The 26,697-nt window shown below is 26.1% G+C and overlaps 1 protein-coding gene across 1 annotated transcript; it reads left to right on the top strand.

Annotated features, from left to right (window-relative positions):
- The first annotated feature begins 17 nt into the window (after positions 1-17).
- LOC135922925 (HSPB1-associated protein 1-like) lies at positions 18-25,135 on the top strand. The gene is made up of 10 exons (XM_065457459.1): positions 18-199; positions 239-405; positions 448-584; positions 14,450-14,551; positions 16,471-16,603; positions 16,771-16,896; positions 17,527-17,634; positions 21,189-21,255; positions 22,581-22,705; positions 24,084-25,135. The coding sequence occupies exons 1-10, from the start codon at positions 73-75 to the stop codon at positions 24,102-24,104; spliced, it is 1,113 nt and encodes a 370-aa protein (XP_065313531.1). The 5' UTR covers positions 18-72; the 3' UTR covers positions 24,105-25,135.
- The last annotated feature ends 1,562 nt before the right edge of the window (positions 25,136-26,697 follow it).

A 26,697-nucleotide genomic window follows, 5' to 3' on the forward strand; every position in this document is an offset into this window, starting at 1 on the left:
AATTTTTAATATTCAAATCATAATTCTTATAATCATTAAATCTTATATTGCATTTTGCAAATATCTTTATTTATGGAGCCATTCATTTTTAATGATATTATAAACGAATGGGCTTGTTTGCAATGGAATCCAACTTATATCTTAAATAATATTTCCAATACAAAAGCTAGGCTTGGAAATTTTGAAATGCATATTAATGGTAATTTACTATTTATTTATTATATATATTCTTAATAAGCAACTAATCTTTGGGAAAATACCTGTAAATATTATGATATCTCAAATTCAAATTGTCGTCAGATGTTTTTGAATAAACCTGTTAAACATGGGAAAAATTTGCCCTTTGCTTATATTGCTTACAAATATATGAACTTTTTATTTAAAGACAAGCCACAATTTCTTGAGGTTACACGTTTATATTATTAACCTATTGTAAAAGCATAACAGGCAGTAGATTGGACCCCGTTTGGATTTATGAATAGGAATGGTGAACAATCAACATTTTGGATGGGTACTCAAGGGTCTTACACCCCTTGTCACTATGATTCATATGGTTACAATTTAATAGCACAAATTCATGGCCAGTGTAAATTGTTTTAATTTATATAAGTATTAGTGCCATTAATAAGCCTATTGACAATATTTTATTATTTACATGTAAAACTTCAATTCAGTGATTACTGGATAAGAAAAAATTTATCAGATACTTTTTGAAATTAATTACAAAAGAATACATACTTTAAGAGGACTATAAAAAGCAATAATTGAGTAGGCCCATTTTTATTGTCTATTTGACCAGCTATTAGAATTTTATTTAAAAAAAATAACTATAACTCAATTTTTCTTAACTGATATTTTCAATGGAATAGCTGACAATGATTTTTTTATGGAGTTTTATTCAGCTTTGATAAATATTATATAAATCTTAATTAGAAATACGCTATTTTTAATTTTAAATATCTCTTCTGTAAAAAAATCTTTTAATATTAAACTCTTAAATAAATATTTTTTAAATACCTAATTTTTGTTTAGTTTGAAAGAGATAATTAATTTTTTGATCTTTTAATTTAGAAAAAAAAATTTACCATTATATTCTTTTTAACATTATTTTTAATTAATAACTTTTGGACTGGTTAAATTATCTAATGTTAAATTAATTTTTTGACCTATTGGGACTTAACTATATTGATAAAGTTTCTAAGTAGTTGAATAATAAACAATTTTTATTATTAGACTTAATAAAATGGTTTTTTACTCTCTACAGAAAATTAAGTTGAAAAGCTTATATGGAAGAAATCTCTAATTCAAAAATATTTTTTATTTTCAATTATAAAAGCAATATATTAAATAAATCAATAACCTTGAGAAATTAATGCTTATCTATTTTATTAATATTTATTACAAGTTATGATATGAAAATGAATAGTAAAAATTTCCCACCTGATTTTTTAAAAAACTTTTTTATTTTATTAAAATTCATATATATAGGAATAAAATATTACATTAATTTTTTAAACCTGGGTGGGGTTAGGGGGATTTACCCCCATCACTTGCATAAAGAAGGCACAATTGGGTCCATACCAAAGATTTTTATTTGCATTATAAATTTTAAACCTGAAAGTTCCAGATGTTTTGCTTTCAAAATTTCATTGAATTTGATATCTTATTATTCAATTACATTATATATATTCAGTGGCGTAGCCAGGATTGATCCAAGGGGGGGGGGGGTTTGAAAAATTCTTGGGGGGCTTCGCCCCCAAACCCCCTTATCAAAATTTGCCAATATTTTGTGTATTATACCCAGGCCAGCATAAATATTAAAAAATATTAGAATTAAAATTTTTGCCAAATTCATAATTAATAAGCGATTGAAAGCATTATTTTGAAAATGTTATCAATGTTTAGTAAATTGTATATTAATTCAATCTATTCGATGTAAAAAAAATTTGCCTCCCCCCAAACCTTCCAATTTTATGATCAACTCAATATATCTTATTCTATGTTAAAAAATAATTATTTTAATTAAATTTTTGCATATAACAATATTTTGCAGAGATTTTATTTATTATTAACTTTATTTATATAACTATGTATTTATTTTAATAATATATAAAAAAATAAATTTCAAAATATATAAATTTTATACAGATTATTATATTAAAAATTGAATGTAAATAACTATATTTTAAAAAAATAAAATTGCAATAAAATATGTAATTCTTGCTAAAAAAATACAATTTTACAATTTTATTTAGTATAAACCCTTTATTTAACTATGTGTTTATTTTATATACAAAAAATAAATTTCAAAATTAGAAATTTTATACAGATTACTATTTTAAAAATTGATTGTTAATATCTATATTTTAAAAAAATAAAATTACAATAAAATATAAGTAATTCTTGTATGCAATTTAAAAAAATATAATTTAACAGTTATATTTAATACAAATGAGTATATTATATAAATAATTCTTATTGTAGGTGCAATACTATTATTAAATATAGTATAAAAATATCATGACTAAATTCATTATAATTAAGTTTTACATATAAAAATTTTATGACTAAGAAAATATTACAATTATATGATTTGAATTTATAAAGAGAGGTCTACTTTTCTCTGAGATTTGGCTAATTCATCTAGAATAAAATTTTTATCTAGAATAATCTCCTTATAAATATTTAATAGGGCTAATCCATTTAAACGGTTTCACCGGTGCTATTTCTTAAATAGGTTTTTAACCTTTTCAAAGTTGAAAAAGACCTTTCATTAGTGCAGGTACTAATCGGTAAAGTAGCTAAAATAAAAAACAATGTTTTGATATTGGGCAGGGAATCTAAGGTGCAATTACACATGGAAAGGGCCTGCAAAGCAGTACTCTATTCTGCCAAGATTTTTATACCAAAATTCGACATCACAAAGTAACTTATCATACGACCCTAATAAATCATCAGAATAAAACTCTGAGATGTTCTTAATATCCTCCTCGCGTTTCAAGTGTAATCAACAATTCAGACTCAACCGGCAAAAGAAAATAAAAGCTTTTTAAAATAAAATTGTGACTTATAAATCTTTCCTTTAATTGAAATAAAAATGTATCAATGGAATAAAAATGTTAATTTTATAAAAATCCTCAATCGTAGATGCATCAATATTTGAGCGATTGGATTGTCTAGAAACTACTCTAGGTTTAAAAATTTCAATCCCAAACATATTAGCGATCTCCTTTACTTTCTCATATATTTCGTGAAATTTTTCATCCACATTATCTCTGATATTTGTTAATATTTTAACAATATCCTTTGCCCTATTCATAACCTCCCTTAAATCCAAATCAATTTTTTGTAACATTTTGCTAAAATCATATGTATAATTAAATAAAAAATAAACACATTGAATTGAAATTAAAAATTGAGGCTTCGTAATAGCCTGTAAAAGATTTTCCGCATCTGCGGAATCTTTTTCTTTGCGTAATATGTATGATTCCAGTGCCGCAAAAATGACCTCATATAACTCGATGAAAACCTTCACCGATTGTTGTCTTTCAATGAATCTTGTGGGACAAAATCTTTTTAATTTTTTTTTTGAATTTTTTGAATCAATTTCATCGAACGTTATAGTAAAAATCTCCCTCTTCTTGGGTGGGGTAAAGAAGTCACAAACCGACGATATTGTTTCTAAATTTTGAAAAATATATAAAAATTATATAAAGATATCTATAATACATAATAAAATCTAATAAATTTCAATTAAATCAAAATCTTTTTACGTAAACTGTTCCGGATGTCTCTAATTTCACATGCCTGAGTTATCATCAAATCCAGGCAATGTGAACTGCAGTGAACATAAAGAGCTGTGCTATAAAGCTCTCTAATTCTTGACTGGACCCCTTTAACATGGCCACTCATCGAGGGAGCTCCATCTTACCCTTGGCCTCTCAGTAGATTTAAATTTAAATCCAGGTTTTGAAGTGATTTAATAATTTGATTAGCAATCGTTTCTGACTTAGTGTCAGGTAATTCAATAAATTGAACAAATAGTTCCTTCACTTTATAATTACCTGATTCCATATCAATAAACCTTATTGCTATGGATAGTTGAGCAACATCTATATCTATATATATTTCTAATTCAAATTACACAACTTAAATTTTTATATACCTTTTTCTTTTTGTTGTTGACGAAAAAACTTACGGATATCCATATTTAAAAATTATAAAAAATTAAAATTTACAAACTATCTATATAGTTTAAAAATATATATTTAATAATTAAATTTATAAATATCTAATTTAACTATGCCAAGCCAGAAAATATTTACAAAATATCTTTATTGTTATTTAATAAATTTAACTATGCCAGAAATTATTTACATACAATATATCTTTATTCTTTTATTGTTATTTAATATTTTAGTTCATATAATTTATATATATTTTTAAACGATGTGATCATTTAAAATTAAAACTCCTTTTTTTATAAATATATTTCATTGTGATATTCATATTCATATTGTATTATATATAATATATTATCTTATTTCTCTAAATTGAAACCGTTTTTTAAATATAATTATTCGCAATAAAAAAATAATAATTTTTTATTTTATAAAAAAAATCTACGCCACTGTATATATTTCAAAAAAATATAAACTTGGAAAAATCATGGGTTTTTTAGTTATTGCAATTTTTATAACAATAAAATAATATTTTTTTCAAAAACCAATGGCGCTCCTATATAAAATAACGTATTTTTGTTGTGTTCTCCATGTAAAAAACTCTTATAATACTAACTCTTTCAAAGCCTTCCCACATTGTTTGCATTTTGTCCCCTTATCCATTATAAATCTTTACTCTGTTTTACACGATTTGTAAATTATAACAAAGCAAAAAAAAATTGTTATTATATTTCTTTATTACTTAAAAGGTATACACGATTGTAAATTATAACGAAAGCTTGTTTTTATATTTTCTTCACTTGAATCTGGTCATAGCCAGTTTTAAGAATGGCTAATATATAAAATCTTTATAAAAATACGTCGATGGATATTTTTTTGTGAACAAAATATTTAATATATATGAACTAAAAAATATATAGTCATGATCATTAAATAATTATGTACCTAATTGTTACGGCTAAGACTCTAGATTCAATAAATTCACGATTTTCTTACGATGACCAAAATGCCCGCCAAGTTCAGTTCAACTCTCCGACAATCCTGGACCACCTAACTCCGGCCCCCCCGTTGGCTAAACAACCAACGATCGTGGCTTCAACCATTTCAATTTTTCCATTTTTAAACATAAATAATAATATTTTCAGCATTAAGAAAAATATTATTTAGTCGCTGTCTATAGGTTTATTCATTGTTATTACTATTTATAGGAATTAAAATAATATCATTTATATAGTTGTATGTTTAATTATTTAACAAGACAAATATTGATGCCAATTTACCATAACTTAAAAATAAATTAACTTTTACAATTATCAATAATTTAAATATTAGATTTATAGCCACAAAACAAAATACAAACAAGATAATATAAAATTATTACACTATTGATATCGTGTTAAAATTATTGTTTTTATAATAATTGATTAAATTGCCTAAAAAGATAGTTATGATTTCGACATTCCTGCAAGAAAATAGGCCAGTTTTCATGCACCTGCCCTGCTATAATTAATTTTATAAATATTTTGATATTAATTATATTTTCATAAAATTATTTATAATGTATAAGTATAAATGCTTAAATCCTTTAAAGAATCTAAGCACTTTAATTATAAAAAGAATATGTGAAAATTATGACATGGATGATTCAATTTCCAAATATTGAGGCTGAATACTATATTTATGATAAATGTTGTAAGCGTTTAATACAAATAAATCTAAAAATAAGTCCTGACAGTGATTATGAAATAAATAATATCACCACAAGAATCAATACTTTGAATGAAATTTGAATTTTTTTTTATTTAAGAAAATTAAACTAACTGAAAAAAATTATCCAAAAAGATATAAAAAATATCAAAAGTTATTCATATTTAATAATTAACAATTCAGAATTGGTTAGTTACCAAAGCAAGCTTACAAAGACCTTAGTCAGATCAAATATACCAGAACAATTTTACAAATATGCTGAGTGTATAAAATGTATAAATTTTTGCCCCCATGCCAGCATATAAGGCAGAAGAGATAAGACTAATTTAGTAAATCTATCTCAATATCTGGGACATAAACGCAGTATTTCCAATCGGTTTAACTAAGCTAAATACTAAAATATATTATAATTCACAGTAGAGATCTGCAAAGTTAGGCCCGACCCGGCCCGAACGGGCCTAATTTTATTTAAAATAATCGGGTTCGGGCCGGACCTATAATTTTTAAAAATCGGGCAGGGCCTAATATTTTAAAAAAAATTTGGGCCGGGTCGGATCGGACCTTGGAAATTTTATTAAATATATCTAAATTATCAATTTTAAATTAAATTTATTATGTAAATAAAAATTTTTGATTTAATTTATTGAAACTAAACGCTATATAACATGTCTTTTATTTTAAGTAATTATAAAAATTAATTTCTATATTTAAATAAATTTAATTTTTCAAAAATTTAAATTTTTTACAAGAAAAAGATGATTATAACCATATAAATAATTTCATATGCTGAAAAATCTTATTATTTATGTTTAAAAATGGAAAAAATTTAAAAAAATAATAATTTTAACAAAAATGCATTATTTTATACAAGGAGCGTCATCTATTTTATATTTATTTCTTTTTTTAAAATCGCAATAACTAGAATATGGCTATCCAAAGTTTAAATTTTTTTGCAAATAGATATAATTTAAGTAAATAATAAAATATTAATTTTAAAGAAATTCCGAAAACGAAATACCTGGAACTTTCAGGTTCAAATATTATAATATAAATAAAAACTGCAACATCATTATTTTAAAATCCTTAATATTAAATGGTCCTTAATAGAGTTACAAAATGACGTAATTTTTATTTTTGGCATCATTATTTTTTATTCTTTTATAATCGTATTTATTGAAAATAGGTGATTTTGAGTACTTTTTACCATATACTAGGCGGCTAAAATTTTAAATTCGATGCCTTTTAATGATATTCTCTTAGTATGTAAAATTTTATCAAAATTAAAGGTCTGACCGAAAAGTAATTATGGTATGTGCAATAAGAAATATAAGTCAATTAATAATTCTTGCAATTTTATTTCATATCAAGATAATAAACTTCTATATTTCGTTATTCAAATTCATATGATAATATATAAAAATGAAAATAAACATTTTATATAAAATACAAAAATAACAATTCAATACATATCATTTATCCCCCATCTATTTGGCTTCGTTCATACTCTTTTAGGATAACTATCTTGATTGTATCTTCTTCCTCCCTCTCCTTTAGATTCAGTTGATCGTTATTGTTTATTGCATCCTCTTTGATTTCTATCCCTCTGCTCTTCTACTTCGGTTCTCTCATCTAATTCGTATTTCTCAGTGAATATATTTTCGGTTCTCTTTTTTAATTTATCAGTATAACGTTTTATCCCCCTTTCGAATATTTGGTCTAACAATCCTCTAGGTTTAATTTTTAGTAGTATTTTGGCGCAACTTTGTTCAGTTTCTGCACCTGGTGTATTTCGGTAATTATAGAGAAAAATAGTTAGACTGGTTTCTAAATCCCCCTCGTTTCCTTTATTCATGCTCTGTTTAAAGGTTCGAATCAAACGTTCGGCCATAGCATTTGTCTGAGGATGATATGGACTTCCGTGCACTAATTGTATTCCGTTTTTCGTAAAAATCATTGAATTCTTTGTTGCTGAATTGTGGCCGTTATCAGAGATGATTATCTTAGGAAATCCGAATCTGGCAAAAATATTTCTTAATATTTTAATCGTGCTTTCGGTTGTAGTACTAGTCATTAAAATTATTTCTGGCCAGCGACTGCTAACATCTATCCCAACCAAAAATGATTTTGAAATGGTCCAGCATAATCAATATGTACTCGGTGGCATGCTTTTGGTGGTTTTGGCCAATTTTAGATTGATGACTTTTGAGGCATATCGTGTTGTTTCTGGCATTCTCTATATTTTTCGACTCATGTTTCTATATCTTGGTTTATATTAGGCCACCACGCGTATTTTGCTCTCATCTTCATTTTTACCATTCCAATATGTCCTTGATGCATCATGTCTAACACGTTGTTTCGGTATTGTTGTGGTATTATCATTTTAGTTCTCCACAGTAAACAACCTCTCTCTGTTGTAATTATATCTATCCTTTGGCTATACTCCTCCTTTAAACATGTATCATAGTTTAATGGCCATCTGTCTATTGTACTCCAGTATACCGCAGAGAGTACATCATCTTGCATTGTTTTTCTTTCAAACTCACTTGCATTTAAAGGTGTTTGTTCCACCTGTATTTGATTTAATGTTTCTTCTTTTGATATTGTGGTTCCATGTATAAGTAATCGAGATAGCATATCAGCATTGGCTAGTTGTTTACTTTGAATTCTATTTCATATTGTTAACCTGCTAATAATAAAGCCCATCTTTGTATTCTGGCAATAGATGTTGTTATATTTTTTCTTGGATGAAATAAACTCATTAATGGCTTGTGGTCTATTTGTAATGTGAATTTTTTTCCATATATAAATGCTATGAATGTTGTCACCCCAAATATGATGGCAAGAGCTTCTCTTTCTATTTGGCTATGATTTTTCTCGCCTTATTTAGTGTTCTTGAAGCGAATGCAATTGGTCCCTCCTTACCCCCTTCTATATGTTATAATTGTCCCAATTTCTATGGCTGACGCATCTGTTGCCAATATAATGGGTAATTTTGGATCATAATGTAATATGTTGTTAAACGCTACTTTTAAAAGTAGCGCGCTACCGCTATCGCTATTTGTTAAAAAAGGTAGCTTGCTATTAGCTACTTTTTGTAAAAAAAATTTACAAACAAATTTTTTATTTTTTGCTTATAATGTTATTTTATAGTAAATATATAAAAATCAACATTTATAAATATTAAAATATAGTTAGTTTTGATTATAAAAAAATTTATGTAATAAAAATAAATATTTATGGTAATTTGTTGCATTTTAATAATAAAATCATTCCAATATTATCATCCCCAAGTCTAGAGTGACGATCAGAAAGTATAGGTTTTGCCTTATTAAATAATCTCGACACTAGCACTTAAGGGTAAGGGCGTATTTAATCTTATATACATATTTTTAATATAAGATAGATTAACAATAATTTTATTTGCAAGTACATCGTATGTCTGGCATATTATCATTTTGAGGGCTAATGCCACAGATCTTCTTTTTAAAGTTCTAGGGTCTAGCCAATGGCCTGTGATTCCCAAATAAGCCCAAAAATATTTAATCAGATCAGTTTATAAATATAAATAAGTTTTTACCCTCTGTTATGTGTTCAACTATCTCCCGAGGTACATATATATGATAGATAACTCTACTATTAGAGCATTCATCATTTTAAAGTTATCTGCTATTTTATTCATGAGTGTCTGGCGGCATAAAATTGTTGTACCAGGGGATAAAGTTTTAATCATCATGGTAAATGATGGATTATCAACTAAGGACATTGGCTGAACTGTATAAATTATAAAATCAACAATAACTTTATCAGCCAATTTCTGAGAAATATTGTCATTTGCATTATTAATTAATTTGGTTTGAATTGAATTAGTCTTTTTGGATGTAGAGTCGCCTATACCAAAATTATTTAGATGTTTCTCCATTTCCTTAAAACTCATGAACAGTCTTATAAAATAAATATTATTAGAATGTAAAAATGACAATTTACCTTTAGGTGTTTTTTGAGGTTATAGCTACTGTATTGATTTGGGGAAATATATTTTTTTACATTTTAAATAAATAAATTTGAAACCAGTTTTGGTTATATATTTATTTAAAAAAATTTTCAAATCTAGGGAATGGGAAATTTGTATTATAGCTATTAAGAACATTTTCTTCCCTGGTATCTTCCATTTCATTAATATCATTGTCTGAATCACTTTTAACGATTTGGATGTCCATAGGCGATGACATTTTAAATTATTAACACGTGATTTAGGTTTATAATACAAATGAAAATATAAATTACAAATTGAAATTATATTTCAATTTTAAAATTAAATAATAAATCATAAAAATTATAATTAATTATGATATTATATTTAAATTTTCATGTTTATACTTACCTTCATTATATTTTTTACAACAAAAATAATAGCACGCTAAAAAATTAAATAATTACAAAAAAAGTAGCCTCTATTAGCTATAGCTACCAAAAAAGTTAGCGCGCTACAAGTAGCGCACTTTAACAACTCTGGTAATATTGGAGTACTACATATTTCTTTTTTTTATACGCGTCTTTGCATTCATTAGTCCATCTCCAAACAATTGATGTTTCTAATAATTTGTATAATGGTTTGGCTTTGCCGGTAAAATTTGAAATAAATTTTGAATAGTGTTCCTGACCCTAGAAATGACTAATTGTTTCAAATTTATTGGTTCTGGTGTTTTTTTACTGCCTTAGTATTTTATTTCGGTAGTTTAAATCCCGTTTTTTGAAATATTGTGTCTTAAGTACTCGACATTTTGGATTCCATTTTCATTTAGACATTTTAGTACCTTTTTTAAATTTGTTTCATGCTTCTCTCTATTTTTCCCGGTTATTATAATATCATCTAAATAACAAGCTACTCCTTTTAAACCTTTTAATAAATTCTCGATGGCTCGTTGAAATATTGCGGGAGAAGACGATATACCAAAAGGTAGTCTTGTATATTTAATGCGTATTGATTACAAGATATTTTTGAGACTCTTCCCCCACTATTTGAAAATAGGCAACTGAGCAGAGTCTATCTTTTTTGGTAGCTATATCTAATAGCGCGCTACTTTTTTTGTAATTATTTAATTTTTTAACGCGCTTATTTTTTTGTTTTAAAATTATAATGAATGTAAATATAAACATGAAAATTTAAATATAATATAAAATTATAATTTTTATGATTTATTATTTAATTTAGAAAATAAATTTTCAATTTGTAATTTATATTTTCAATTTGTAATTTATATTTTCAATTTGTATTATAAACCTAAATCACGTGTAATAATTTAATATGTCATTGCCTATGGATATCCAAATCGTTGAAAGTAAGTTAGACGATGATATTAATGAAATGGCAAGATGATATATTTATGTCTTCTCTGGCCAAATTTTATCGGAAAAAATATCGTCTGCGAAAACTACAAGATTAATATTTAATATGATAAGAAACTATTAATGATTAAATGCAATGTTACACCACTCTAATTTTCGCAGAATAATTAATTAAATTTTTTATAATCATTTATTAATTTTATTTCAAGATTTACCATCTCAAATACACTTGATTTGTTACAATTATTTAATCACTATGGATTCACATAATCATTTTAAAACCTACAAATAATGATAACCATCAAAAATTTACTAATCTATTGAAACAAATTCTCTAAAAAGATAACCACACTATTTATTGTATATTTTCTTATTTCTCTATTCTTACCAATAATCTATGTAAATCACTGTCAATCAATATCCTGGCTTATCCACAAGCAAGAGGTATCGTCAGTCCTCTTAAATTAAAAGGGCTCTCACAGCAGGGTAAATTACTTTCAATGGATCCTAGCTTATCCACAAGAGGTACCGTCAGTCCTCTTAAATTAAACGGGCCCTGACAGTAGGGTTTACTGCCAAACAGTGGATGCCAATTCACTGCACTGGAAACGCTCTCTATAAAGCGGTGAAGTGCCCACGTAATTGTGGGATGTCTCCCCAGTGTATGATACTCTACGATATTAATGAAATGGAAGATACCAAGGAAGAAAATGTTCTTAATAGCAATAATACAAATTTCCCATTTCCTAAATTTAAAATTTTTTTAAAATTAATATAAAAACCAAAAACTGGCTTTAAATTTATTTCTTTAAAATGTAAAAAAATATTCCCTCAAATCAATCCAATAGCTATAACCTCAAGAAACGCCTAAAGGTAAATTGTCATTTTTAAATTCTAATAGTATTTATTTTATAAGAATGTTCATGCCAATAGTTTTAAGGAGATAGAAAAACATTTAAACAATTTTGGTATAGGCGACTCTACATCCAAAAAGACTAATTCAATTCAAACCAAATTGATTAATAATGCAAAGGCCAATATTTCTCAGAAACTAGCTGATAAAATTCTTTATTGATTTAATAATTGATACAGTACCAATTAGTGATCTGCATCGCGCCTAATTCTTCAAGCCCGGCTTAGCCCGAAATTTTTTTAAAAATTTTGCCGACCCGAACCCTAAATTATTTTTAAAAAAATTTACCGACCCGGCTCGGCCCAAATTTATATAAATATAGAAATTAATTTTTATAATTACTCAAAATAAAAGACATATATTATATGTCGTTTAGTTTCAATAAATAAAATCAAATATTTTTATTTTACATAAAAAATTCAATATAAATTGATAAATTTAGATTCATTTTAAAAGATTTCCAAGGTCGGACCCGACCCGGCTCGATTTTTTTTAAAAAATGTTAGGCCCGGCTCGGCCCGAACCCGATTATTTTAAATAGAATTAGGCCCGGCCCGAAGCCCGTTAGGGCCGGGTACGGACCGGGCCTAACTTTGCAGATCTCTAGTACCAATGTCCTTGGTTGATAATCCATTTACCATGATGATTTAAACTATCCCCTGGTACAACAATTTTATGTAGCCAGACACTAATGAATAAGATAGCAAATAACTTTAAAGTTATGAAAGATGCTCTAATATTGGATTTGTCAGAAATATAATATATATATATGTATCACAGATAGTTGGACACATAATAGAAGGTAAAAACTTATTTATATTCATAAATTGATCTGATTAAATGTTTTTAGAGCTTATTTGGGAATCAGGCCATTGATTAGTCCCTAGGACTTTAAATAGAAGATCTGTAGCATTAGCCCTCAAAATGATAATGGGATGCCAGACATACAATAAGTTGAATGGTCTCATACCAAACAAAAAAGGCATTGTTACAACCACGTGACTTCCACTGATAATTTTTTGAAATAAAAGATAATATAATAGAAAATCCCCTCGACGCTTTTTTAAATCTAAAAGACTCAAATGAGTATTTTGGATAACCTTTATATTGAAAATAAAATGTATATAAATTTAAATACTGCCTTGCCATCAAGTGCTAGTGTTGAGAGATTATCTAGTAAGGCGAAACTTATACTTTCTGATCGTCGCACTAGACTTGGGGATGATAATATTGAAATGATTTTATTATTAAAATGCAACAAAATGAATGTTACCATAAATAGTTATTTCTATTACATAAAATTTTTTATAATCAAAATTAACTATATTTAAATATTTATAAATGTTGATTTTTAGTATTATTTACTAAACAATTATGTTATAAGCAAAAAATAAAACATTTATTTAAAATTTTTTTTTATAAAAAGTAGCCAAAGCTACTTTTAAAGAATAGTAGCTAATAGCGCGTACTTTTTTTTGATGATTAGCGATAGCAGTAGCGCGCTACATTTTTTGACAAATAGCGGTAGCGCGCTACTTTTAAAAGTAGTGTTTAACAACTCTGCACCTGAGAGATCCAATATTGAAAATTCCTCTCCTTTTTCCAAACTGGTTTATGAATCAATATTAATATTTTGATTTATAGTTCTTTTAAAATCCCCGCAAATTCGTAATGTTTTATCTTTCTTTTGAACAATTACTATGGGTGATGCATAAAGTGAATGATTAATTTGCTCTATTACTCCTATTTTTTGCAATCGATCTAAATCTTCTTCAACTTTATTTTTTAATGCGTATGGTACGGGACGTGATTTACAGAAAATTGGTTTCTCGTTTTTTATATATATTTGTGCCTTAAAATCTTTCAAGCAGCCTAATTCTTTGATAAATAATTGAGGAAATTTATTTTGTATATTAATATTATTTATTTGTATAGTCCTTTCAGGTAATTCAGTCATTTTGGGAAATTTAGTTATCCAGTTTCTTCCAATTAGATTTTTGGTATATCCTTTTGTAATTATGAGAGGTAGTTCTAATGTTCGCCCATTATATTGTACTTTTACTACAGTCTGACCTAATAGTGGTATATTGGTTCCTGTATAGCTTTTAAGTTTTAGCATGCAATTTGTTAATTCAGGACGATTAAGTTTATTTTTCCAATCTATTTCGTTAATTATGCTTACCCCAGCTCCAGTATCTATTTCAATTCTGATATCGCTCTTGTTTATTTTGACATTCGCCTAAAATTCTGGATTATATTCGTTTGTTGTATTATTAATAAAATTACTATTTTTTTTCTACAGACTCAAGCAATGTGCCCAATTTTGTTGCATTTATAACAAGTGGCTTCTTGAAAAGACAATTTTTCCTTCTATGGTTTTCACCACAGGAGTGGCAGGGATTAGGTTTTTTGTAGCTCTTATTATAATTATTTTATGATTTTTTATATTATCATTATGCTCCTCTTTTAACTGATCGATTTTAGTTTCATCATTTTGTATTTTTTATAGCTGTTTCGACTGCAGTAGCTATTTGAATAGCTCTATTTATGTCTATATCATCTTCAGAAATAATCTTTGTAAAATTTTAGATTTTTTATTCCGAATATAAATTTATCTCTTAATGCAGTATCGACTGCGCCATTTATGTAGTGTATTTTAGTAGTAATAGAAATATAAGTCAATTAATATTCTTGTAATTTTAGTAGTAATAGAAATATAAATCAATTAATAATTCTTGCTATTTTATTTTATTTCTTTTATTTCATATCAAAATAATAATCTTCTTATTCAAATTCATATGATAATATATAATAATGAAAATAAACTAATAACAATTTAATACATACAGTATGGAATTAGCCAATCCCTCTTGTCTCTTGGGCTGTGTTACCACGTTTGAGGATACTCTGTACTAGCCATACCTTTGGCGTAGTTTTTAGCTATACGTAGGAGGGTCTTTTGAGTTTTTAGCTATACGTAGGAGGGTCTTTTGTTATTTTCAAAGATAATCGGGTATGCTAATTCCTCATATGTGATAAATCTGCAAGCCTGGGCAGCAAGTGTTCCTTGAGCTAGAGAAGGCGCTGGAGCATAGGTAATATCAGGGTTGTGCATTTGACCGGTCAAATACGTTTCGGTAAATTGACCGATATAAATATATGTTTCTTTAAGTCAATATTAACTTTATTTTAAATAATATAATAATGTATAATATTAATTTTCTAAATTCATTGTCAACAGATTCTTGTTCTGATTCATATTCAATAATCATTTTCTTTAATATTTTTTAATAATTTTCCTGATGTCGAGATCTTTCGATTTATATTTTCATAAGAATATTAACCCAAATCGATTCTTTCTAAAGAAGAAGTAAAACTAGGAATTGTTAGTCTTTTAATGTGGTGGGCAAAGTTTAATCTATTAACTTGAGGTCGGAATTGATTGTTTCTTATGGAAATCACTGTTTTCTGCATAATTTGCTATTAAACATGCTGCTTTTGCTTCTTAAATTAATTATATAACTTAAAATATTTTGGTCATCACCTCATTGTAAAATGGCTAATTACTTTATTGAATTCATAACTAGTGAGATGCTCCTCTTGATATTGGGGACCCAAAAAAATAAGCAACATTGTGTTCACGTGTATTTATATCTTTCTTTTTTTTAAACATATTTTTATTTATTTTTTCTTTAGATTTTTTTAAAGAGTATTTGACCGTTTATGACCAGGTCAAATACTCCCCCTCAATTGACCCTTGCCAACCCTGGGTACTATCATTTCTTAATCTGGAACGTCTGTGTCCTGTATCGGTATTGGTGGTTGATCCCACTTAGTTTGGACGTGATCGTGTAGGCGTTTGTAGTGGTTGCTCCGGGGGTAAGTGGGTTTCTCAAGGTTGATTTGCCCATTGAGTCTGAAGCTATACCCAATGCATCTATCTGGATGATAATTGAGCCCAAATGCTCTCTCATTTGGATGCTATATTTCCCGAGATGTCGCCTGAAAGGGAAGTGAGTAGTTAATAAGTGGTGAGAAGTATCCACTACACTTCGTTGTGAAATTATAAAGGCTTTCGGAGAGATTTAAAATTTAAAAGAACGTAATATTTTAAACTTTTGACCCAATCTGGTGAAAATTATAAAAGTAACCAATTAGTTATACACGTATATTATATTAATTATGTGGGGGTGATTTTTGTTTGTTTAAAAAAAAACTTTTGTCGGTTATATTTTTAAATTCATGTGATAATTATATAAACTCCTTTTTCGACCCCTATATAGTATTTCAAACTAACAAAAATATATTGTATTTATTAATCAGGAAGCTTTGGATAATGTTTCCGCCACGTGACACAATTAATTTATACCCAACCCGCATTCCATACGAAGAGTCTTCGATATTCTCTAATATAAATCCTTTATTCCCAAATTTAATCAAATATCCGAATTTTAAAGTATATTTATGAAAATATTTGCTTATGATTTAGGCTTGATAATTGTAAACTTGTAGTAACAAATTTTTTAGGAATTATGAATTAGTTATAAAGTAAATCTTAAGTAAGGATTTTTATGTGATGCTTTTAAAAGTTTCTCAATTTTTATGGTTATTTAAAATATTTAGAAATGCAAACCATATGCATGTATTTTGTCTCCAGGACAAGTTCTCTATCTACCTCATCATTGGTGGCATATGGTGCTTTCTATAAGTGAATGTCCTACAATATCAATAAACACGTGGATCGAAATGGTATATTTTTCTCTTCACCATGTCCTAAACTTTTAATTCATACATTAATAATACATATATGCAAAGTTTCTCATTTAAAAAAGAAATCTTTTCAATCTTAAAGGAATAATGGTTAAAAAATAAATATAATACTTTTATGATTAAAAATATTTTAATCTTCATGTTAAACACCCTCCTTTATAAGGAAATCTCAGACGTGTCAATTATTTTTGATAAGAATACATAACTTTTTTCTAATTCTTATTTTAACATTTACAAATTTATTTTGTTTGACCATAACAATTTTGATATGATTTTCCAGCCAAAAATGTTATTTATATCATTATATTTTTTATGGTAATTCCCAAAATCATCTACCAGTATGGTTATAATTTTAAAATATTTTGAATTTATTATAATTTTTTTATAAAATTTTTCAATATTCTGCAAATTTTTATATTTTTTTAAAACCAAGTTAACATCTATTACTTATTGAAAGAAATAGCAATATTATAAAGCAAATATCATACATACGATTAAAAAACAATTGCATTGAAACTTTTTCCTTTTTTTTTGGATGAGAAACCATGCATGACTTTACAACATTGTCTTGACTTGACAATTTAAATATATTTATGAAATTATATTTAGCCAGAAGATAAAATTGAAAGGATTAATGAGGCTCAAGCTAGAATCATTATATCTTCGTTAATGCTACAACTTGATCCAACCGGAAAATTTTGGATTAATTCTCCAGATGTATTTTTTCTTTTTATAAAACCATATTTTAGTGTTTTTAAGTATTTTCAAATGAGATAAAATATGTGGTAAAACCCTGGGCCCTTATGAATGCCTCCAGTCTACTAAGAATTTTTATGTGACATAAAAAAATATATTTTATTTTGGAATAATTTTTATTTAAAATGAGAAAGTTATTCAGTGGATATGACATGATATGATTATTGCAAGTTTCTATGCAAATAATATATAAACTTACATTAATGTTATTCATGTTTATCTTATAAGACGTTCTGAATTTAGATAGAATAGGTTTGATTTCAATTTCAAATAATGTTATTTAAACGCTTGCTAACTAGATCCGATAAAACACTAAATATTATTTATTATTATCCGATATAATATATATATTTTTCCTAAAGGTCTAAAAGTTGAAAGAGGTCTTAAAATCTTTATCACTTTTTATATAATCTAACGCAGTTAATCTTAAACGGTGATATATTTGAAGTACTGAAAAAAATGCCGATAATTATTTGTTTTTATTATAGTGAAAAGTTTTATTTTTATCTATATAAATCAGAGACCTGCAGAGATACCATTTGCAAAGCCCGACCCGGATTTTTTTTTTAAAAAATTTTCAGCCCAGCCCAGATTTTTTTTTCAAAAATTTTTTACGAGCCCCGGATATTTTTTTAAAAAAATTTTTTTGGGTCTGGCCTGGATTTAGAAAAAATTTTTTTTAGGCCGGCTCGGAATTTTTTAAAATTATATACGACCTGGTAAATACAAAAAATTCACCTATTTGGTATTTTATAATATTTTTCGGTGAGTATTATCATTTAATAAGCAAGTAGCTAAGGCTCAAAACGAGCCGTTTAAAAACACTAAATTACATATTTTTTTTTATTCTAAGCAGATATTTAGTATATTACAAATGATGCTATAAAAAAATTTGTGGAGAATATACTATATTAATTGTATTTATAAAAAAAATAAAACTGTAATAAAAAATATAACATATATTATATAATAATGTATTTAATCGCATATTTATTCCATGGCAGGAAAACTATAATTATAGTGTTAGCTAGTGATAACTTTCACTCAACATTATATTAATCATAACTATATATAATCATTATAACCATATCTAATTGACGAATGTAATTATTCATGTTGTATAAATTTTTTAAAAAAATTTTACGGCCTGGCCCGGCCCGGGTATTTTTTTAAAAAAAATTTCAGACCCGGCCCGATATTTTAAAATACAACCCGGGCCGGGCTTAGGGCCGGGCCTGCAGGTCTCTGATATAAATAAAATGTAATTTAAAGTTAAAAAAATAAGTGGCATCATATTGATACCACCTCCCCCAGCAGGATCAAGAGGCGTAGCAGTTCTAAAAAAGTACTAAATAAGAGGAACTCTGCATTGATAAAAAAAGCTTATCTTATTAAATAACTTTATAGCATTAAAAAATATAAAATTTTAATATTGGTAAATTTAAAAATAATATATATATGATTAACTCCTGTTTCAAATTAATATTATATAACTTGTGTAGTAAATTGGAATACAATATTTTGGTGGTTTCAGATGTAGCTAGAGGGTTAAACAATGCCAAGGTGATATCTTTCACTATAGTGCACTAAGGCCTTTTGCTACATATGATTTCTTCCCAATCATGGCACTTGCACCATCGTTTACAAAAGAAATCCATATTTTTTGCAAAATTTTTTCAGAAAAACCAGAGGATTTAAGAAGATCTAGTAAGGTATGAAACTATCACCTCTGCATCTTTTGATTCTCAATTGGTCTAGGAATTTAAAAATAGGATCATGAAAGAGGGCACAAATTCCTATTTTACGTAAATAACCAAGACCTGTTTATTTGATAAGTAGTAGGTTTATCTACCACGATAGCAACTTTCGGTTGTAAATTGTATTATTTTTTACAATTTTTATCGGATTGGCAATGAATTATTAACCAGGCAGAATGTCTTGAATGCAAAATATGTCCCATATCTAAACCGTTGTGCTTTTGCAAATCTATTAACGATTGAAATTCCATGAATTGGCGGTTTGATTTTGCAAATAAGAGATTTTTCGATCTCCCAAGGGACTGTAGACAATCCATGTCTTAGACTATCCTCTGATGATAGATTGGAATTCTAGAATTTTTGGGATGTGAGCTACTTTTAGGTCCCTTGTTATTAGATTAATTGAGGTATGACGTTGGTGTTGGCCTTGACTATATAGAGTTATGTCCCCACTTAAAGCTAACCAAAGTGTTGTAATCTATCAATTATGAGGTTGTACATTATCAAACAAGTTTGCAATGGAAGGGCCTCTTTATTCGTGACCTCCTAGTCTTTTGTCGGACGAAAAGAGTTGTATTGAATTTCGCCATCAAGTTTCTATAAGGGGTTTAAAATTTTTTTATGGCTAATGTCTAAAGTAAAGGAAAAGGAGTGTCTACTGGGATACTTACTTTCCAATTATTTATTGCATAATCTTATAAAGAATTAATCATCAATCTGGGGGCATAAAGGATGATTAGTAAATAAGATGGAGTGGAAAATGTCTATACCACCAGATTTTACAGGGTGCTGTAAAAGAGATTAAAACCAGTTAATTTAATATTTAAAATGTTTTAAAGTGACTTAAAATTTTAACTGCAATTTATCAGCAAACTATTTTTGGATGATGACTTAAAAATATCAAAAATTTTGGTATATGGATATTTACGAATTCGAAATACACTTTGATGCGCAGGCAGGTGTTGAATTGCAGACATTTCAAAAAGATCTAAAAATTTTACTATAAGCTTCTGACATTGAGATATTAGCTAATGATAAACTTGATAAAATTAATTTATCATATTACACTATTTTAAAACCGACTATATCAGAGAGTTTATTAATTAAGAAGCAAATTCCAGTTTTGGACTTATTAAAAATAAAACTCCAAAATTCAAGAGTTGTCGAAATATTTGTTTTTATTCAGAATATTAAATGAAGACCCACCCCGCATAATGTTCCATCATTAAGTACGATATATTTTTGTCTAAATTAAATTTTTGTACTAAATCATGAATGCCTAAACAAAATAGAAGGGGACCTAACGATAACCATGTTAGATACCCTTTGAAGGGATTTGACATGGATCAAAAGTGATTGGGATTATAAACCCCTAATAAGATTCGGTAAATTCTGAGTAATTAAGAAAGGTTTCATTAAAAAAATTAAAATTTATGTTTATTAAAATTATTGAACTCATTTTTAAAATTATACCCTTAAATTCTCTTTCTACCAATAAACCTGTAAATTCTTTAGTTACACTATTAAGTTTTCAAATGAACAGAGATCATTGATAGAAGAATATATTTTTGAATAATAAAAAAATATGATATAATATATATTATTAAAATCTATAACACATATCTTGGAATTAACCGCCTGCTATTTCGCAAATTTTCTTATTCTAGTCTTTCAATTTAGTAATCAGGATAAGACAAGACCGTTTTAATTTTTAGAGACTAAATATTCTAATTTTTTTCAATATATTATTACGATAAGGACCCCCTACCAACACATGTAGGAAATATGGAACTATATAAAAATGCTAAAGCCGATAAGCAATCAAGTTAAATTATTGACAAAATATATTTTCAAATACTACCCTTTTTATTTATTTGAGAACACATTATTACTTTATTTTTTTGCGTTGGATATCTTTTGTACAATGTATTGTATGTTTGGACCATAAATTAGTATCCATGTTTTCACAATATTATTTCCCATAATGTTCCATTTTTACTAGGTCATCAATTTCCCAAAATATATTTCATATCACAAATAATCATAATAGAATTATCCTTCATTCTTTTGCAATTTCATTCAATTTAATCTGCATGAACATTTTAATTTGTACCAAAATAACTGATTTTATTATTTTCTTTTGCAAATTCATTTAATATCATAACCTAATATATATTCAAATTAAGTTTATTATCAACCATAATTTTATCATATTTTGCAAATTCTCCATAATTTATTCCATTGACTTAATTCTGATTCCCAATTATCTTTATCCATATTAATTTCATGAAATATCCAATATATTTATATTGCTCAAACAAATATCACATTTACAAAATAGTTCATACTTACCATGATATTTTCCAATCATTACCCATAATTTATTTCATAAAACATCCAATAGATTCTCATTATAGGTTCTTTGTCTCATCGACTCTAATTTAATCAATTAGATTAAATTCATACTTACATTTACATCCTTGACAGCGCCAATATAATATTTGAGATAATATCACATTATAATAGATGCTATGGATATTAGGTAGTTAACTTTAACCCAATATTATATTAATCATATATATATATAATCATTATAAAATATATCTAAATAACGAATTTATTAATTCATATATTCATGCATATATTTCATAATATCAATAATAACTATATGCGTATACTTTCCACATACCTACAGAACTAGGATCGACCTTGATTTTAAAAAATAATTTTGGGTGAGTTCGAGCCTATAATTTAAAAGATTGGGTCCGGGCTTAAAAATATTAAAATAAAATGATAATAAAAATTTCTATGGGATTATGACAAAAATTAGTGATTTTTTAAAAAGTTTATTTAACTTTATAGGAGTGCGTTTAATTTATATTTTTCAGTTGAAAATTTCATGCTTTTGCTTGGTCTAAAATAAAAAAAATTTGAGCCGGGATTTGGACAAAATAAAAATTTTAGGCCGGGTTTGAGTCAATTTTTTTAAAAATTTTAGGGCTCTATCATGGCCCCCAAATATTCTACTAGTTACGACCCTGTAAGAATTGTTTTAACATTTTGTTTTTAAATGAAATCAATTATTTAAGATATAATTTATAAATTATATTGAAAATTTTAATAATATTTTCATATTCTTACAATTTATAGGCTGCCCAGGTGAAGATATATCTGAAGAATTTAATAAAATCTTGTGCCTTAACATCCAGAAAAAGGATAAATATGATCTTTTTAGATTTGAAACTCTGGATCCATACTTGGAATTTATAAAAATAGTTAAAACTGATTATTTTAATTATGATCATTTGGCTGAAGTTAATAATGATGAACCTGATTTGTTATACAAAGATAATTTTTTTTTTAGCATCTATGATGAAACCATTGAATTTATTAATTCTATTTTATTTAATGTTAAAGATAATATTAATTTGAATATAAAATAACGAAGAACTTTATTTGACAAACATTGCATGTTCGTTTTAATTTAAAATAAATTATACATATTTTTCAATTATTTAATTTTTAATGACTTTAATTGGACTTCATAACGGATATTCTATTTGATTTTAGTTTAACGTTTACAGGTGATTTTTATTTTTTATAATTGGAAAATTAGGAACTATTTATTTTTTACAATAACTAATTCGTAGTGTTGTTAAAGTAGCGCGCTAATTTTTTCAGTAGCTGTAGCTTTCAATTTTTTATAATAAATTCACATAAAATTTATTTGAATATATTTATAATTAATTATAATCTATTTATTTTATTTAGAAGTAAACATTTGTATTTAAATTAAGTTTTTTTTAAAAATCGCTAAATGAGGGGAATATCAATTTCCCCAAATGTTGTTCCCAATTTTGGGAACAATGATAATATTTCCTTTATTTTTAACCATTTTAAAAACTTTATTTAAATGCAAGTGTAGCATCTATTTATATTATTTTCAATTTTACTTTTAAAATTTTCTACGAGATATAAGCGAGATTCCCATTTTTAGCGATCGTTATTTTAGCGATCTAGATTGTGTAACCCAAATCATTAATCTTTAAAATAAAAATTGAATCAAAGCGATATCTTGTTTGAGTTAGATGAGTTCATGTGAAAGTTAATTTTCTAGCGCAGTTCAAACATGGTAAGTTCAAACTGGCCATAAGATATATACAAGTGTTATATAAATTAAAAATTACAATAAATAATTAACAAAAATCTAGCTTAACTACTATTTTTTTTAAATGGCTAATATCCTGCTATTTTTTTAAAAGCGGTAGCAATAGAGCGCTACTTTTTAAAGTAGCTTTTAACAACACTGCTAATTTATTCAAAAAGAAAAACCTTAAATTCGTCTAATTTTATTATTAAATAAATATGAGTGTAGGGTTAAAATTAAAGGGTTAGAGATATAAGGTTTAGGATTAAAATAAAGGTTTAAAAAGGTACGAGTTAGGGTTAATTTATTTAAAATCAATTCTAGCTATATATAATATGGGCGAATGCATGATGTGTAATATAATAAAAGTTAGAAGTAAAAATTTTAATTGTCTACTACAACGTCTCTACACTTCACGGCAGGAATTTTTTTTTTTTTAATTTTGAATTTTATACAACAAAAACGAACATAACTTAAGCCACCACCTTTTTTTAAAAATATTAAAGATTTTTAAAGGCAAGAAATAGGTATAGACTAATCCAGGGGCGAATTGGTGACACTTCAGTTTCGTCAGTAATTTTTTAATGGCCTCATTATTATAGCTGTATTCCCCTCCCTCATACCATTTTATTTTGCGGACTTTTGGTCCCCTTTTACCTGGCCTTCTCTCCCCCTTCTAGTACTTTAACCATAAAAAAGAAACGTGTTACCGTTACTCGTTACCTTGTCAAAAGGAGGCGTTACTCGCTATTCAAAAAAATTCATTCTTTACTTAAAAAATATTAAATATTATATCTAAATTTTCTTTTTATTTATTTTTTTCCCCATAGATCTGAATTAATTTTTTATAAAATTTTCAAAAAATATAATAAAATGGACCCCCTCTAAGGAAAATTCCTAGCTACGCCACTGCGTACAACTTATTTCTTTTTTTTTCTACTTGTTTCTTTTGTTTTCCCATCCTTTATTTTGTTATGAAATTGATATATTATACCTTATTTTTATATTGCATTTGAAACTGGTTCTTACCAGTTTCATGAATGATTGTATCGCGATTAAATAACAACTTTTTTTTTCCTTTTTGTTTTAAAAATTATAAAGGTTGAAAACAAAACACCTTTTTGGATCATTAATTATTTTCGTTCGTTTTGTAAATTGATATTTTTTTGAAATTTTACTTTGTTGAATAAACTTCGAATATTATTTTAACTACGTTGTCCAAGTGATTCCAGGACTAAATCGATAAAACCCGGCCCCCTGGATCCCGTCATCGATTATCCCGGACCCCCGATCACGGACTGTATTTTTCCCATTCAGACTAGGGAACCCATCGGTCCAAATATTACAGTTACATATATTTTTTGATTGATATTTTTCTTTTTGATCGGTAATTTTTTTATTTTTTGTGTTATATGTTTTTTTATGAAATTTTTTTAAATATATTTTTTTGATTGATATTTTTTTTAAAATTTATATTTGATATATATTTTGATCGCTAATTTTTTTAATTTTTGCTTATATGATTTTTATAATAAATTTATATTTGATATATCTTTTGATCGCTAATTTTTTTAATTTTTGCTTATATGATTTTTTTAATAAATTTTTTTGATTGATGTTTTTTAATATATTTTTTTAATAAATTTTTTTAAATTTATTTTTTTGATTGATATTTTTTAATATATTTTTTTAATAAATTTTTTTAAATATATTTTTTTAATTGATATTTTTTAATATATATTTTAAAAATGATTATAATATATTTATATTTTACGTAATTTTATCTATTATATATCTTTTGATAGATAATTTTTTAGGTAATAGTGATAAATGTCATAATCGTTATTTTTGAACTTTTTTGAGTTTTTTAGCAAATAGATAAAAATATATTTTGTAAATATGTTAAATTAATATTTCAGTGAAAGTGTACTATAGAAAAGTGACAATTGTCATAATCGTTATTTTTGAGTTTTTTTAAAGTAAATGGGTAAAAATATGTTTTGTAAACATGTTAAATTAATATTTCAGTGAAAATGTACTATAGAAAAGTGACAATTGTCATAATCGTTATTTTTGAACTTTTTTGAGTTTTTTTAAAGTAAATGGGTAAAAATATGTTTTGTAAACATGTTAAATTAATATTTCAGTGAAAGTGCACTATGGAAAAGTGACATTTGTCATAATCGTTATTTTTGTACTTATTTAAGTTTTTTTAAAGTAAATGGGTAAAAATATGTTTTGTAAACATGTTAAATTAATATTTCAGTGAAAGCGTACTATGAAAAAGTGACATTTGTCATAATCGTTATTTTTGAACTTTTTTGAGTTTTTTTAAAGTAAATGGGTAAAAATATGTTTTGTAAACATGTTAAATCAATATTTCAGTGAAAGTGTACTATAGAAAAGTGACAATTGTCATAATCGTTATTTTTGAACTTTTTTTAAAGTAAATTGGTAAAAATATGTTTTGTAAACATGTTAAATTAAAATTTCAGTGAAAGTGTATTATGGAAAAGTGATAATTGTCATAATTGTTATTTTTGAGTTTTTTTAAAGTAAATGGGTAAAAATATGTTTTGTAAACATGTTAAATTAATATTTCAGTGAAAGTGTACTATAGAAAAGTGACAATTGTCATAATCGTTATTTTTAAACTTTTTTAAGTTTTTTTAAAGTAAATTGGTAAAAATATGTTTTGTAAACATGTTAAATTAATATTTCAGTGAAAGTGTATTATAGAAAAGTGACAATTGTCATAATCGTTATTTTTGAACTTTTTTAAGTTTTTTTAAAGTAAATTGGTAAAAATATGTTTTGTAAACATGTTAAATTAATATTTCAGCGAAAGTGTACTATAGAAAAGTGACAATTGTCATAATCGTTATTTTTGAACTTTTTAATATTTTTTAAAAGTAAATCGGTAAAAATATATATTGTAAAAATGTTAAATTAAAATTTCAGTGAAGATATACCATAGAAAAGTGGCAATTGTCATAATCGTTATTTTTGAACTTTTTTGAATTTTTTTAAAGTAATATATAATGTAAATATGTTAAATTAAAATTTCAGTGAAGATATACCATAAAAAAGTGACAATTGTCATAATCGTTATTTTTGAAC

Source organism: Gordionus sp. m RMFG-2023, chromosome 1 (assembly GCF_954871325.1).
Source record: "Gordionus sp. m RMFG-2023 chromosome 1, tfGorSpeb1-WG-v2, whole genome shotgun sequence".
Classification (NCBI taxonomy): Eukaryota; Metazoa; Nematomorpha; class Gordioida; order Chordodea; family Parachordodidae; genus Gordionus; species Gordionus sp. m RMFG-2023.

Coding starts and splice junctions, on each gene's coding strand:
- LOC135922925 (XM_065457459.1), top strand. CDS start 73: ATGGAGCCATTCATTTTTAATGATATTATAAACGAATGGGCTTGTTTG. Junction 585..14,449: donor ATAGCACAAATTCATGGCCA/GTGTAAATTGTT, acceptor TTTTTTCTACAG/ACTCAAGCAATGTGCCCAAT. Junction 22,706..24,083: donor ACTTGGAATTTATAAAAATA/GTTAAAACTGAT, acceptor AAAATATTAAAG/ATTTTTAAAGGCAAGAAATA.